General features: G+C 45.3%; 1 protein-coding gene across 4 annotated transcripts in view; it reads left to right on the top strand.

Annotated features, from left to right (window-relative positions):
* Nucleotides 1–17,116, top strand: part of adamtsl3 (ADAMTS-like 3) — a 196,988-nt gene that overhangs the window by 21,631 nt on the left and 158,241 nt on the right. For 3 of the 4 annotated variants that reach the window (XM_063480938.1, XM_063480946.1, XM_063480932.1), the window contains exon 3: nt 2,444–2,557. The exons of the other annotated variant lie outside the window; for it this stretch is intronic. In XM_063480938.1, coding sequence (XP_063337008.1) covers nt 2,444–2,557 — 114 coding nt within the window. The remainder of the gene's footprint in view (nt 1–2,443; nt 2,558–17,116) is intronic. 4 annotated transcript variants of the gene reach the window in all.

Genomic DNA, 17,116 nt, shown 5'->3' with positions numbered 1-17,116 from the left:
ACGTATCGACCGTGTTTCCGGGCGTCGCCGTCGCTGGATGAGGCTCGAGCCCTTTTAGTGTGCTGCAGTATTTTTTTTGTGTTTTTGACACCAATCCCCCAAAAGCTATTCAGACATCATTCTCACCTTCTGGAGATTTTTACCCCTCAGCTGTAAAAGGCTGACGCGCGTTCTCGTCACCCTGCCGGGCGGGCGGTGTCATCACGGTGTTTTTGCGAGAACGTGGCGACGCAGGAGCTTCAAATTGACACGCAGGCGTATCTACTAAGTGGCTGAGGGGCAGCACCGGCTACCAGCTCTGTTCACGTGCAGCATGTCTTCAAGCTCAGTTTTTGAAAGGTCACAGGTCACCTGATGGGCGGCAGCCTATCTCCAAACAGTCACAGTCTTATTTCTGAACGCAGACACCGTCAGTCTGAGTCGGACGTTTGGTCAGGATCTGGTAAATTTACTGATTTTAATAATAGAACAAATTTGTTAGGTGTCATATTTTAAACACTATGATTATGTAAAATGAAGAATATGTTAAAATAATTGGTTGCTTGGTTACAGAGACTTTGTTTCTTGGTCTCCTCGGCTTATTTCGATGACTTGATGGATAATCAGCGGCTGCTCAGCTGGAAGATTTCAAATTTGCACTGACCATTAACCTCCTAGGACCTGCCGTCCACATATGTGAACATCACATTTTTGGTTATTTTGACCAAAATACTCAATTTTGCTCTACATGGGCCTGATATCTACTTACGAGGACATTATACTGCTACTGTTCTATCAAAATTTAAAATGAATATCCTCATTCGTGGCTCTCATTTTTCTTAAAAACAAAAATAAGGTAAAAAAAAAAATCTGGAAATTCTTTGTTTTTACATTCATCGGGCCCCAGTCAGCCCAAATATCAAAGAGAAATTAAAAATGCATGTCGTGGAAGAGTTCGGGTCTTAGGAGGTTAAAATACGTTGCATATGGATGTGAGATGTTTGAGTTTCTGTTCATTTAGATGCAATTTTCTGTTTTGATGCAGGTGCAGCGGTAAGTTTTTTCCCTGATTTGTCAAAGTTAATCACCATATTATCACACAGATTGCATGTTGACCTGATCCAGATGCAAACATGCAGCAGGCTGATCGCAGACTGACTCCGCCTTTTTGCTGTTTTGTTGTCGTTGGCGGCTGACGTGTTCACCGCAGCGTTATTAGAGCTGAAAGTATTTGGACAGTTTTTACTCTCAAACAGGGATTTACAGAAAACTGCATACATTGTTTTTCTATACAGAACCTTGTGCAACGATCTTTGGCAAAATTGTCCTTAGCTGTGTTAATAAAGAGAACGTGGATTAGTGTGAGAGCGAGCGGAGAGGTTGGTGAGTGATGAAGGTGTGTCCTCGCCGGCTCCTCGGGGAAACGCACAGCGGTGGATCTTCTGCTACGTCTGTCTCTTAAGTGGCTTTAAAAGCCTGCAGGAGACGCCACTCCCACTAATCTCAACGGTGGATCGTCTCTCTCTCGTACAGTTTGAGTGGCCTGGAAGCTCGCACTCTCACAGTCTCACTGCCCCCCCCCCATCCTCTCCAGGGAGCTCTGTAAATGCCACACGCCAGTTATTTCCATCTGCTCTGTGTGCAGCACAGACTCCACTCCTGTTACACCGATTATCGCTCTCTCCTGCTCAGACTTTGGGTTATGCTTATCATTCAGGATCCAGCGTGAAACTTTCGCCTTTCATAAGTCAAAGTAATGAAGAATATTGAAGCATAAAAGCAGGACTGATAAAGAGCGAGCAGAGTGGAGAGGAGCAGGGAGATTAATTCACACCAATGAGGAGTAGATTGTATCTCGGGCTCAGATTTATGCCCCCAGTTAGACACGGAGAGAAGTCGGTCTGAGTGGTTGGAAATGTGTTCAGTGAGGTCACTCACACGTGTTCCTGTGCACACAGGAAGCAAACAGTTTGAGCGCATGCAAGAGTCAACATCACAACCTTAATAGGTGCTCAGATTTCTCACAGGAAAAACTCAAACTTCCTGTGCAACAAAGTTTTAAACATATTTCACTGTGCATCAAAACTGTGGACGGTCTGTTAGTGCAGTGACCTCACAGCAGCCATGTTATTGGTCACATGATGTCATTAAAAGGCTCCAACAGCACAAACACAGTGCAGAGGTCCAGTTCAGGTGAAGCTAGCAGACAGCTAGCAGCTACACCTGTGTCACCATCCACCTGTCAGTCAAAGAGGCCACACCCCCAACTTTAAGCACTAACAAGAACAATCTGAACAGTTTATGTATCCGCCTGTAAACATGTTTATTTTTTCTATTAACTTTAAACGTGGAGCCTCTGCTGGACACTGGAGGAACTGCAGATTCACAGATTCACTGATATTCTCTGTGTGTGTGTGTGTGTGTGTGTGTGTGTGTGTGTGTGTGTGTGTGCGCACGCTGTCAGTGCTCAGAGAGTCAGACTGCAGTGTTCCTGCCAGAGTTTGCGCTCTCACCTCAGGGCAGCTTCATGGAGGACGCCACAGAGGATCACTTCCTGACCTACAGATACGACGACCAGGTGAGTCACCTGCTCCTCTCTGCTGCGTGGGCTCCAAAAGCCGACGCAGCACACCGTGAACTGAGCCGCTGATCGTCAGTGAAGCTGACAGTGTTCAGGCTGTTCATGCATGCAGATGGGGTTTACAGCGCTTGTGTGTTTGTGTGTGTGTCATAGAGCCGGTCCGGCTGAAGCAATAAGATGTGATATTTCTTGCTGACAGTTTCTGGTGTTTCTAGTTGGCACTGGAGGTTAGCTGTAGTTTGCTTCTGACATGGATGTTTCTGTTATCCTGCTTTGTGTAGATCATGCAGCGAGCTCTTCACAGTCCAGAGAAACAAACACGTCATAACACAAAAACAATAAAAAACATGCCGTCCCGCAGAGAGACCACTACACCAGCAAAATCACAATAATATCGCATCGCGAGTGCGGTTTTGTGAGAACTGCGGGCTGAGTCCCGCCTCTAATAATGCGCTCCGATGTCAGCGATTCGTCACAGAGAGATTCGGCTCTAGAATGGAAGAGACGACACCGAGGTTGAAGTTGTGAGAGTAGAAGTTGGTGCAGCTTAGGATGAACTTCATTCCTCGAGAAACACGTAGAGATTAAAACGAAGTGAAGTAACGACCCCTGAGCGTGTTACGCCCTCGGGAACGGCGCTGAGCTGCGAGGGGATCCTGTTAGAAATGAGCAGAGCGGCCTCCTGATGCCAAAATCACTCAGATCTGTGTGTGTCGTGACATCACGCATCCGTGATTTATTCTTCAGTTCTCTCGCTGTTTTCTGTGGCGCGTGTTGATTGTTGGGACGTATGAAACGTTAGTCACGTAGAGCAGCTGCAAACGCCTCACGTGATCGTGTGATTGGTCCCAGCGTCAGTGCGATCTTAACTCAGGCTTTCTGAATGAGCGTCTCTCTTTTAAGCACCTGGCATCAGAAACAGGAAGCTGCCGCAGCAGATCGCAGGTTTCACTGCAGTCTCTCACCTTTGTGGGACAAAACTTACACCATGTCAGGGATACGTGTTCATGTATAAAACAATTAAACCGATTAAGGCCGCGTGTGGGTGTGTTCAGTGTTGGCGTGAGAGCAGATGGCGTTACCCCAGTGGATCAGAAGCCACAGGCTGAGCGACAGGTGGACCGGAGGCTCCGTCTTCTTCGCCGTGGCACTCCGCGTGTGCTAACTGATGTACGCCGCAGTTGTTACTCGTCGGCAGAGCACTGCAGGGAGCAGATCTGACTGTCAGCAGTGTGTTTCCTGTGTTTTTCCCACCAGTTAATAATGCGCTGTCACGTTTTCCAGCTCACCGTCTGTCCTGCGTTCACGTTCATGTGGCTGACACATCAGCCAGGTGAGGTCCCAGAGGGCATTCCCCACACATCCCCAAAACCAACCAAAACGGAGCACGGTTTAATTTGAGTTTATCTAAAGACGCCATCTTTCAGTCGCCATGACGATCAGATGAAGCAGCAAATGCTTTCCAGTCCTCCTCCCGTCACAGATGGAGAAGTTGGGAAGCAGTTTGAAGCACGCGGCAGCGCTGCGATCTGTCGGTCACAAGCTCATCGCCAAAGAAGTTTGAACACCGAGCATCGTGGATTCAGCTCGCTTAGGTTTGTTTGTAGCCTGAAAAGCGATTAAAGGTATCGATTGAATGATTGATTCACTCACTCGCTCATTTATTTATCCAAGTTACAGTGACTGATACATACGATTTACTCTCTTGATTCGTCTTCCTGGACATGCATTCCATGCAAAGTTTTAGTTGTTTCTATTTTACACCTAAGCTTGGTTTTCCGACTCGTGCTGTCTGTAGTTTTCCCGACTGTGTCTTTGAGGCGCATTTTTCCATGAGAGCGGGCCGAGACGCACGTGTCTGAGTGGAAAACATATATTGAACATACTGCTGTGCTGAGCTGGAGTATCACTGGACCTTTGTTTCTTTGCTCTTTGACAGCTGGGCAAATATTTTGGTTTTACCATAAACATTTTAAACTGAGCAGGTAACCTGTGTGATTCAAATCACATACCTGGTAATTAGTGCCAAGTAAAATCAAAGAAATGTCAGGTAACCACATTATTGGTCACATGATGTCGATAAAATGCTCCAATAGGCTCCAAACATGGTGCAGAGTTCCAGTTCAGGTGAAGCTAGCAGCCGCCTGTGTCACCATCCACCTGTCAGTCAAAGAGGCCACGCCCCTAATAATGCAAACTTTAAACCTTAATACGATTTAAACAGGTGAGTTATGAAACATCCTCCTGTGCAGCTGTTACGATTGTCTTTAAATCACCATTTTTTTATGATTTTTGAGCAGCAAAAGTGTGTTTGCTTGTTTTTTTTTTTTTCAGTCACAGCTGTCACTTTTTATTTTTGTTGAACACTTACACACTTTAAAACCCCAATTCATATTATCCACTTACATCTGCACGGAGCTGACATTTTCTGTGAAAAACACTCTTTAAAAGGTCGCTCACAAAAGCTTTCACGGCCGTCGGCTCGGCTGCTGACGAAACCGAGTTTAAGCCTCGCATTTTAAAAAAATAAGCCTCGCATTTTAAAAGTGCTGGACGTAGGTGTTGGCGCTGCAAGAGGTTTTAGTCTAATGTTGCATTCCTGCAGAGTCGTGTGTGTGTGTGCGCGCGCGCGTGTGTGTGTGCTTTGATGAGGAGCTAATTTTGCTGTTGTGTGGGGAAAAAAACAACTTGAAAAATGTAAATTGTTCTGAGAGGATTTCTCTACTTTTTACACCATTGGACTTAAGCCTGAGCATGACATGTCTCTCACACACACACACACACACACACACACACACACACACACACACACACACACACACACACACACACACACACACACACACACACACACACAATGACCCCATTCTTCTTCTTATAACTTCTGTAATATGCAGATTTCTTTCCTCCTTTTGATTCAATAACGCAGCGCGGTGAGGGAAAGCGATCCATCTGGCTCTGGAGTGCGGTTAATAAGGACATCTCTCTGCACGGCTTTGGACACAACCACATAAATCTTGTTAAGAACTTGAGAGCACACTGTGTTTTGAAAGCCTTGCAGCTGACAAATATCATACAAATGGTCCCTAATGAAACACAGGAACCTTGTTTGGAGTGATTTGACTTGGATGAGCTGTCTGGAGCTCTCCGGCCGTCTGCACCGCTCAGGGTTGCTGTTGTTGTACCGCCGTGTGCCAGAGACTCACAAAGGCTGAGGATGGCATTGTGTTGCGGATCGCTGGTGTTTCTGTAGGTCTGTTACATTTAGAAAGGAATGAAATCCCTTCTATCAAAGACTTTTCTGCAGAGCTCTGTGATTCGCCTCCAAGTGCGTGTCGGTGTCGAGCTGAAATGGAATCGGGCACCAACAGGAGACCTTCAGAGAACACCTCCCAGCTTCAGTGCAATGTTGGTACATTTGAGAATGAGTGTAACTTGTGGCCTTTAAAGACTTCTGTGCATCTGTGTGTCCAGAAAAGTAAAGCACTGCAAGTTTCCATTCTGAAGAGGAACGCTGTACCACAGCCACACAAATACAGGCTGGGACAAGTTACCGATATATGTCGCTTATATTAGTTAATTGGTGAAATATCTCAAATTACTGATGACTAAAAATGTAAAAAGTAAGGAAGAGGTGGGAGAAACACCCTTCATCCATGCCATCAGTGCTGATGTTGCATAGTTTGTCCACCAGAGGGCGCTCTGCAACATCTCTGTTTGGCAATACGTGTCTGAAAACGGTATTCATTTTGCTGACCAATACTTTTTGTGATAGCTTTTGTCACCTACCTTTGTTTCTCACCAAAATACGATGATGAAATGTTTTTACTTTGGTCAACCAATAAAAACGAGATGAAAATATTGTGGAGAGATGAGATCCAATCAAAACTAATAAAGTTGTGCAGAAAGGCGGGACGAGTTTGCCCTCCAGGAACAGTCCAGCTAGCTCCCAGTTTCTCATGAAAATGTGACAAAATGCTTAAAGAGAAGAGAAAAGCAGACACATGTACACATTTTATATGTGACGTCGAGGAAAATAAGACTCTTTGTAAACTGTGAGGAGGAACTCTCACTGTAACACGACTGACTTTTACTCTTTATTTACTCTTCTACAACCTGATTCTGTTTAGTCGACTGAAACGAAAAGAATTTATTATAAATTACGACTAAAATCTAATTATTATTTGCTGTTAATTGAACACTGACTGGAAACAGAGTCGAGTAGACGAGTGATCCGCGACTTGTTATGACAATAACACAAGATTAATATTCAAATGCAGTTTAAAATTATATTATTAGGACTCAGTCAGAACTCCATATAACAAATGTTTGGAAACCTGTTTATGTTTGTACTGAATATCAGTCTCTACTCAACATGTGAACAAATGAATGTGCAGGAAGTTTTGAACTGTTAAAATTCAGATCTGAATAAATAAAAGTTATTTTTTTAGCTGCATGTTTCTGCAAAGAAAAGACAGAAAATTCTCCAAATATCAGTCAGAACTGTCAAAGCTGGAAGCAGGTAAACACTGAAGAGTAAATCATGTCTGTATGTGAGTCGGCAGGGAAAATATTAAGTAAAAGAAGCTGAGAATAAATATTTTAAAAGAGCACACAATGCTCAAGAGCCGGTGTGTGTTATGTTCCAGACATTTCTGTTACAAACTGAGACTCGAAAGGTGCAAATTGGTGCATAAAAATTCCCAGAACGCAGAAAATGAAGTGTCTGATGCTCAAACTGAGCGTGATATTTTCCCAACAGAGACGTCCTGCTGGAATCTCTGCCGCTGCAGATTCATTCTCATATTCCGGGTCAGCTTCAGCCTCCAATCAGGGTGAGAAATTATCTTCAGCGGTGGGTGTCTGTTTGTTTTGTGGTGCTCAAAGAGACGACCTGAAACAGCTTGTTTCAGACGAGGGGCTGTGCAAAGAGAAATAAGGATTATTATTCAATTCAGTTTTATTTAAACAAATCACAACAACAGTCGCATCAAAGTGCTTTATACTGTAAGGTAGACCCTACAGTAATACATACAGAGAACAACCCAACAATCATATGACCCCCTATGAACAAGCACTTTGGCGACAGTGGGAAGGAAAAACTCCCTTTTAACAGGAAGAAACCTCCGACAGAACCAGGCTCAGGGAGGGGCGGGGCCATCTGAGAAAAGGAAGACGGGATGAAAGACAGATTATTATGAACTGGGAATCATGCAAAGCTACTCTGGTAGAATCCCAGAATTAAAAACTGGAGCTTCCCCGACTGCAACAGATGTAAGAAGCAGCAGGATGTGTTGCTGTGCTGACGGGTTTAGAGCTGTGGGAATTTCTCAGGTTTATCAGGAAAACATGGAGGGAACGCCGAGGAGCTCAGCTCCACCTTTAACACCTTCTTTTCGCAGTCATGTGATTTGCACGTCATCGTCCGGGCTGTTTGTGACTCTGTGCAGAGCGGCAGCAGTTTTTCTCTTCTTCAGTATTTATGATGACGATGTCACTAATCTGCGACGACGCTCACATGGAAGCGCTGGTAGACAGAAATGTCAGGCAGATGTTGTCATCGCGACCCGATTAACTGCACACTCACGGCAGCAGCAGGTGGAGGTGTGATCTCCGCTCTGCGCTGTGCTTCCAAACTGCCCACCTGCTCCTGCCTCTGCTTCACCAGTGGGACGTGAAAGACGGCGCTAATGTGCGGGCGGTGTCAGTGCTGGAGGCGCAGCTCAAACATCACGATCTGCACTTCTTCTCCATGTGAGTGTGAAAGTGTAGATTCACCTTCAGATGCATCGATCGGTTGCTGAGGAATATTTTTCTTGTCAGGTTTATTTTTTCTGTTTTAAAGTCAGACTCTGTAAGTGCAGCGTGTGCTCATCGTTCGCACTCCAGAAAAACAGCAACACAAACACAAAGTGATTCCAGCTGTTTTCATTCGACTGGAATCATTAAGAGACTTTATGAAGTTTTTATACATTTGATACTCTTGCCTTATTTTCATTGCTGATATTGTCCTGTTAGTTTGATATTCTCCGATTTTTGACCTCTGCCTGTATAAACAGTGGAGCATCTTTGAGTGGATCGGCGTTCCTCTGATAGGAAAATAAAAAGCTTGACATTTGCACATCCAATCAGGATCCAATCATGATCAGAAACTTTATTAATACCTGCTGATAAGATGATTATTCACGTGCAGCCATGAATGGGCTGTAAGGTATGAAAGTGGCAGCACAGGTTGATAAATGTCGGTGGTTTTTCCTGATCCTGTTCCAGTGGCCTGTGTTCAAATGAAACATGGCCAGTTTCTAATAATGAGGTCAGCATATGTGCGAGTAATCCCAGTGAGCCAGAGGCTCAGGCTGCAGTCTAAACACTCTGCATGAGGTCACAGAGAGGGGACGTTTTGTTTGTGAGGGGCGGCCAATGAGAAGACGGTTGTCTGAAAGTAGGAGGAGCTAAAACGGCTAGTTTCAGACGGAGGGTGAGCTGATGGGCTGCAGCAAGGCCCGGTGTAAGATAAAGGATTATTTTGAACTGCAGAATGTTTTAGAAAATCCTGCGATTACACAGAGTGTGTGTGTGTGTGTTTGTGTGTGTGTGCGTGCGTGTTTGTGCGCGTGCGTGCGCGTGCGTGTTTGTGTGCGCGCGTGTGTGCGTGCGTGTGCGTGCGTGTTTGTGTGTGCGTGTGTGTGCGTGCGTGTTTGTGTGTGTGCGTGCGTGTGTGCGTGCGTGCGTGCGTGTGCGTGCGTGTTTGTGTGTGCGTGTGTGTTCACTGGCGGTTGTTTGCTGTAAATCTGTAAATGTAATGCGAATGTTCCTGGATCTCCTTATCGCCCGCCCCTGGCGAAGCAGCCTCTCACACTGAGTCATATTAAAAGGCGAGCCAGCGAGAACACCAAATTAAATTGCATTCTGTGTCTCTGCTGTCACAGAAGGAGTTGACTCAGAGCTGGCTGCATCTCTCTGAGCTCGCATTCATCATTCCTTTAGGTAAGATTGGCCCCAGCTTTTTAAAACGCGCTGTCAAAGCTCGGCGTGTAGGAAAGCCCAGAAACGTTGACATGTCGGGCTCTCAGCTGCGACGCCGGCTCCTGCCTGTCGTCCGACACGGGCCCGAACCGAGAAAAGAGAAATGATGCAGGTTGGACGAATGACAGCCGGACAGAGAAGCAACAGTTTCAGCCTCTTTCTCTCTCTGCGGCCGACTTATCCTGCTGCTGCTTCATCGGCGTCTCTTTTATATTCGCCGCACTATTCTTCTCTGGCTCCGTTTCCTTTAACGCCGTCTCCTGTTGCAGGAGGCAAAATATCGAAGAGCAACAGTGTCTTAACTTGTGTTTTATTGTGCCGCCTTGATACATTAGCAGGAGTACACGGGAATTAAAAAACAGTCTGTTGTGGGAGCAGCGTTCAGTCATTATGCTTTACCTGCAGTGGAGGGCGTGAGACACTCACTGACTAATAATGCTATCATTTCCCTCAGGTCTCTCTACAATGCAGGCCCGCTGCCTCGTGCAGACATAAATCTGCAGTTATACAAGCCCCCGGCTCGGCTGCATTTCAATGTAGGCGTTCGCTTCTGTGCCGCCTGCTGAAATGGATTTGAAAAGGTGATTTGAAAAGATGGATGGAGGCGAGCTGAAGATCAATGGCAGCCTGTGAGAAGCCCAGAGAGGAAAGTGGAGCAGGTCTGAGATGTGCTGGACTGGAACCCACCATCAAAACGGGCACAGAAGGTGGCGGTGGCGTCCAGGACGAAGCTGAGCTCCGTTACTCATTCCTTGTCAGGTTTCAACTTTAACTTCAGTGACAGTGCACACCGACTGCTTTCTGGGCAACGTAGAAGCTCTGAAAGCAACAGGTGACACGTTCTCACCTTCTAGTGTTTCAGAGGACTGCTTCGCTGCACATCCAGCAGACCTGCAGCAACGTTAGCCGCCATTTAGAGTCATGTTTGTGTCCACCTGATGAGTGGACGTGCCATAATTCCTCTCCTCTTACCTCTTAACCTGCTGCTCATCCTCCGGTCTTATATTGTTCGTGGGATTTCTCACACCAAACCCAAAGCAAAGTTTCACCTTTCGTTAATTGTGCAAACACGATCATGCTGGAAATGCACAAAAATTCGCCCCAAACAGCCGACGGTGGGAGGGCAAGTCCAACCCATCGCTGGAACCAGATTCCCAGAACCATCCTGTCTCCCTCCCCTCACCCCCAACCAGCTGCCCTTTTCCTAAACCTGGTTCTGCCAAAGGTTTCTTCCTGTTAAAAGGGAGTTTTTCCTTCCCACTGTTGCCAAGTGCTTCCCCAAAGGGGGGGGGGGATTCCGACTTGGTGAGAGACAGACAGTAATGATGCGTTCAGCGTGCCACTGGATCAGTAATGATTACACCAGCACACCAGCCTGGTTTGGCTTTAGCGTCAGTTTAGTGAAAGCTGTGGACAGAAATGTGTTTGCAGCCTTACTGTTTCAGGATTTCAGAGTATTTAAGTTAATCATAGAAATGCGATTTACTCAGGTTTGATTTACACGTGCTAAATAATTACAGAGCTAAATATGTTGATGCAACTTGTGACGGCTGCTGGTGTTAATTTATTTTCAGTGCCAGGCGACGATGCTATCAGAGCGAGTGCTGCGCGTCTCTCGGAGAAGTTCAGCCTCGTATATTTCTGGCTTCCTGAACTTAACGTTGAGTGTCTGAGGGAGGGGCGGGGAGTGGGGGGTTGGGGGGGTGGATAGTTGCCATGGCACATACAAACATGGCTGTAATACATCCGTGTAACTTGGCTGTAATGTGTGAATGTGTTACAGCCAAGTCACTTTTTACTTAGCTGAAGGGTTTGTTGCATCTCAGGGTTTTAGGTCTACAATACAAAGTGTGGACAGCACAAAAGCATCTGTCAGTACACACACACACACACACACACACACACACACACACACACACACACACACACAGCAGTACTTCTCTCTGATATCAGACTTTAGACAGAAGATGATTAATTTTGTGTAACAACAGCCGTTAACGTGACTCAGACTCTCTGACGCCCCTTTTGTTGCCCACAGATGTCTGTGAGTCACTTTCTTTTCTTTAGCAGTAACTTCAGTAACATCTGAATCGCTCTGGCTCAATAAATAATCTTTAGTTTTCCTCTACAAATCCTACAGTTGAGCTTTTATACACAGCTTTTCTCTGAGTCCAGCCTTCAGCAGCCCACACCGTCTCCATCAGCTTCTGTCAGCGCTTCATCTTTATATCCCAACTTGTTGATTCTGTTTCATCTCCTGGATCTGAACGTTTGTTTTTCCTTTTGTTTTTTCGTGCTTACACTCTGTTATTTCTCTTAACGGATCACTGACTTCCCTCTCAGGTCTGCTTGTTTGTGCTGCTGTTGGTAGATTATTAAAGTGAACTTGCTGCATCTTTGAGATCATTGTTAGCAAATCAAAGTAAAACTTTTCACTCCCATCGCTTCATTCTTTTTCATTTTTTATACACTCCCTCATGTCCATTTGAAGGGTTTCAGGAATCTGCCTCCAAACGTTTGTGACATGATATTGATCTGTTTATTTTTCCTTCTATTGAGAGATGATTTCTTTCACTGATGAATTGAAAAACTGCAGAGAAAAGTTGCTGGAAATGCACCGGTGGGATCGATGTGCTGAACCGGCCAGTCAGAGGCTCTGCATCAACCTGACGTGTAGTTTCTCGGGTGGTGCACGTCAGGTTACGCCATACGTGGTGGTGTTACTGTGGTGTTACAGCTCCTCTTTTCCTTTCTGGTGGTAAAGAAGTGACTCTCTGATGTCCTCCTGTTCCTTTGACAGCCTCGCTTTCATCAAAGCGGGTCCTCGGGAGGCTGTTTGGGCTGTTTCTGTATGTGCCTGTCCATTAATACGACTTCACGCAGCTCAGGCTTGTGCTGTGTTGGAGGTGATGTGTTGAAGCTGGAGAGATTTGAAGACAACAGATCTGCAGATGAAGATGTACCTCAGGCCGCCGACTGTGTGGCATCACGAATCGGATCTTTGAAGAGCAGAACTGGAGTCATTACACTCATTAAAGTTCACATCAGATAATCCTAAACTAACATCTTAGAGGGTCAGAAACATAATCTGTGAATTTATGGATTACTGATTACAGGAAGTGTTTTTTTGGATGCGGCAGTGATCATGAGCCGGGGATGGGGGTTTACGAGGACGCTCTATAGAGTAAGAACCCATTAGCAACACAAGAAGAGCCTTTGCTCTTACGAGAATACTGCTTTCTTTTTTAAAAACTGCGAATAAAATATGACACCTGGGTCGGGTGGATGTGTCCACAGTGACAGACCAGCTGTGAGTGGATGTCCTGAAAGCGGCTTTCTAATGGTACTTAAAAGGAAAACTGTGGTTGTGGCCTAATGGCTCTCAGCTCCAGTGCTTATTTTGACACATTTTGGAAATGAAAAACCCTGCAGCCACACTGTGGTCTGTGGTGTGTGTGTCTGTGTGTGTTTCCCCTCGTCGCTGTGGGTTGCTCGTAAATGCTGCTTGCTGGTCGGCGTATTGATTTATGATGATGAGATTATAACTGTGCACACACTGGAGTGCTGGTCCAGTGAAGTGTCAGTGCAGAGTGTCTCTTTGTGCATTGAGTTCTGTGGAGATGTTGTGAGTGACGCATGCTTTAATATCCTCTCTGAGCTCTCTGTAGGGTTCGAGGCTGCAGAGCCGGTTATGGATCAGTTCTTCACACTGTTTAAGAACATACATCGTGATGACACAAAACTTACTGTGCACGTACATCTGATTGTCTGCAGAGGACAAAAGTTTAACTGACACATCCTTGACGGCAGCTAAGCCTTGAGCGTTGTTTTCAGTGGCTTCATTATTCGGTCAGCTTGGCGCTAAGGCAAACCAGATATTTTACCCATAATCTCATTCAGTCCTTCAGTTGGAAATTTGAAGTCTCATAAGTAGACAGGTGAAACGCCCCCGAGCTAAATATTGATTTAAAAGAAAAATAAATGTTAATATGGGCGAGACAGTTGCCAGTGTTAGGTGTAGATAATGATGGAAGTGTATGTGAGCGTGCTGCTGTACAGCCTACGCTCGGAGAAAATAAAGCAGCTTATTATAGCTTTAGCAGTGCAGAGGCTCGTCGCTGATGAAAGAGGAGTGACGAGGTCCAGCTAACAGCTGTGACCGACACCATCGATTCAGTTTTATTTAGAAAGCACCAAATCACAACAACAGTCATCTCACGGTGCTTCATATTGTAATTTTATAGCCCTAGAACAATACAGAGAAAACCCCAACACGAGCAAGCAGTTGGCAACAGTGGGAAGGAAAAACTCCCTTCTAACAGGAAGAAACTGCACTGCTGGATAAGAAGATGCCCGAGTGAGCAAAGGAGGGGATCTACGTAAGTGGGTGTTTCATAAAGGCATAAATATCTGTTTGAACCTGAATCAGGTGAACAAGAATGCCTCCCTCCACTCACTCCCAACTGGCTGACCCTCTCTGATCCAGGTTCTGCCCGAGATTTCTTCCTCAGAAGCAAAGCTGTCAGTTTACTGGTCGATCGATGTTCCTGTCCTCATCCATGAGCTTTGGGTAGTGACTGAAAGAATAAGGCTGCGGATTCAGTCGGGGTCGCTGGGCTCTACAGGGCTCAGAGTTCAGTCACTGATACTCCACATTGAGAGGAGGCAGTTGAGATGGTTTGGGTATCTGACTATGATGCTTCCTGGACAGCTCCTGGGTGAGGTATTCTGGGGATGTCCTACTGGGAGGAAGACCCCCACAGTGGGTCATGTGACAAGAGTGTCACATGACTCAGCTTCTGCTCAGTCTGTGGACTGACCTACCAGAAGCCTCGGAAGGTCAGACCTCTGCTTGGTCCACTTTCAGCCCAGGTACAGACCACACATGAGGACTGGGAGGAGGTCTTTGGAGACATGCTGCTCTGCACGACTGCTCTGAGTCCTCCAAGGTCTTTATCGCATGTCAGATGTCGAGGAAATAGATAAACTGTCAGCTGTTTGAACAGCTACATGAATGTTTGTGAAGACACTCGGTACCAAAGACATGAACAAGCTCAAGCCTCATCCTCTCGAGTCTTTCATTGAATTCATTTAGATTAACTTCAAAGATAACCTTTGTTATCTGAGATGGCAGAAATGTATCCTACCAGCGTCTGAAACCAGCTGTGGAAACGTAGCTTATTTCAGTTTTCTACACAGTTTTTCTCGTCCTGTACACATGAAATGTGACCAGGAGTGGATTAAGCTCTGAATTTCATCATCATTGTGAGTACTGTGAATGCAGGGGTGACCTAAAGCTCAGTACTGGTGCAGGTGCAGCTTTTACCTGCAACCTGATTTTTAACATGTAAGTGTAGTTTATTTACCAGAAAGAGTCAAGATGCTGTTAACATTATTCTAAAGTCTTACAGCAAACTGCACTGTTCACTTCAGAGCAGTTTGCTAATATTTCTTCAAACAGATGCCATCGTAAGAATTGTTCAGTATGACACAGTCGACATCGTAGCACTTACATCCAAACCCTCCGTGTGAGACGCTCGTACACATCGCTGTGAAGACGGGAAGCTGCTCACAGTCACAGCCGCCCCGCTGATTTGTCAAGGAAAAGCTTCAGCATGTCACTTCCTCTGAAACAGCAAAGTGCTGTTGTGTATTCATTAAACAAATGAGAGCACAGTCTTAATTAGTGCACTTTAGAAGTGCTAAATGAAAGTTTTCAGATGCAGATATTTTTGGCTTCTGCCTCTAAATGCCATCTGAAAAGGTCCATGTTCAGTTAACAAGGATAATACATGTGAACACTATGTTGAAGTGAAATGAATTACACACAGGACCTTCGGCCACAGTTATTTTGCAGACCTCGTCCCTGTTTAGCATCCTTCACTTTCATCCCTGCTGCTTTGGTCTGCATACCAAGAGCTCACATCCAGACCTTTCCTCGTGTGGGTCACGCCGCCATGAAACTGCTCAACTTTTGAGCCTGGAAAAAGGACGGACCGTGTAAAGGAGTCTACTGCAGACAGAAGTCTTCAGTAGCATGATGTTCTCTCCTGTGGGTTTAATGAACATTTAAATGTGTCTCTGTTCTCGTGCTGATGTAAAACAGTTAGGAGCTCCGCTGATACGTATTTCTGCACCTCGTTAACTTTCATCCGTCTTGTGTTTGTCTAAAGTTTCTACGTTTTCTAGCATCGGCTCTGGTGCGTTGCTCCTCAGCAGACTGGCGGACCCTCATGCATCATTCATTCATTGCTGCACTTCTTCAATCTGCAAACAACGAAAAGCTGTGCTGTCACATTGTGACTGAATCATCCACCACAACCTGATATTCATCCTTCTGCTGTTCTGTCGGCCTGTTTCATTCCTCTGAGCCGCCGTAATCTCCGGAGCTCTCTGTACCCGTTTCCCGGTCCCAGCTCTTCATTATGCTGGCAGGTAGTGTGGATTTCAGGGCCATTAGCTATGCGCTGTATGCCTTTTCCTAATCCTGCAGAAGAGATGCTCTAATGGCTGAAATTAGTAACGTGACACGTACAGAAGGGCACACATTAGCTCTGTGTGTGTTATTTCCTGAATCCCACAGGAAGTATTCACAAAGCAGGTAGTGTGTGGACTGAGAGGCGTGCCAGCGAACAGCAGAGCCGCTCTGCTGCTGGAGCTTTCACTCCAGCTTAAGCTCGAGATGCAGGAGAGCGTTTCAGCCCACGTGTTTCTGGAGTACTCGTGAAACTGCACTCCATGTTTCGTAGTTGTTTCAGAAATATCTAAATGTATTTAATAAACCTGCAGTACTGACGACTAAAGCAAAGTCAATTAAAAAAAATCTATAGTTTAAAGTTTCTATATCTATAGAATAGTTAGCCACACAAAGCTGTGCTGCAGCTGCACGGAGATATCTACATAACTGTGAGTCAAATACAGTGTTGTTGGTGTATCTGTTATGATTTAACAATAAATATACAAAAAACACACAAACTGAACTGAAAACAAAAACTATGAAATCAAGTCTTGATGCATGCTCAATCATCCAGGGAAGTAAAGTGTCCAGAGTTCCTCATTAAAACAGGATACAGGGCGGGCCCACAGCTGGGGGTTTACAGTTACTGTAGACTGTATATAAAAGACAGCGGTGGCTGCTGCTATGTTAGCTGCTAATGCTAGCTAGCTCAGTTATATACTCTGACACAGTTAGCTGCTAATAGCGCTCAGTCGTTCTCAGATGTTCCCCTAAAGTGTCGATCTGACTGCTTCATTGTTAGCATTGATACCATTGTTAGCATTGTTAGCATTGATAGCATTGTTAGCATTGATAGCATTGATAACATTGATAGCATTGTTAGCATTGATAGCATTGATAACATTGATACCATTGTTAGCATTGTTAGCATTGATACCATTGTTAGCATTGATAGCATTGATAACATTGATAGCATTGTTAGCATTGATAGCAGAGGCAGATGCTGGATTGACAAACTTTGAGGGATGTAAGTGAGGTTTGTTAGGCTGTGGTGTTGCTGAGCTTTCGGCTGA

Source organism: Pelmatolapia mariae, linkage group LG1, assembly GCF_036321145.2.
Source record: "Pelmatolapia mariae isolate MD_Pm_ZW linkage group LG1, Pm_UMD_F_2, whole genome shotgun sequence".
NCBI lineage: Eukaryota > Metazoa > Chordata > Actinopteri > Cichliformes > Cichlidae > Pelmatolapia > Pelmatolapia mariae.
Note: the sequence above shows the minus strand (reverse complement) of the source record. Positions and strands in the feature narration are given on the sequence as shown.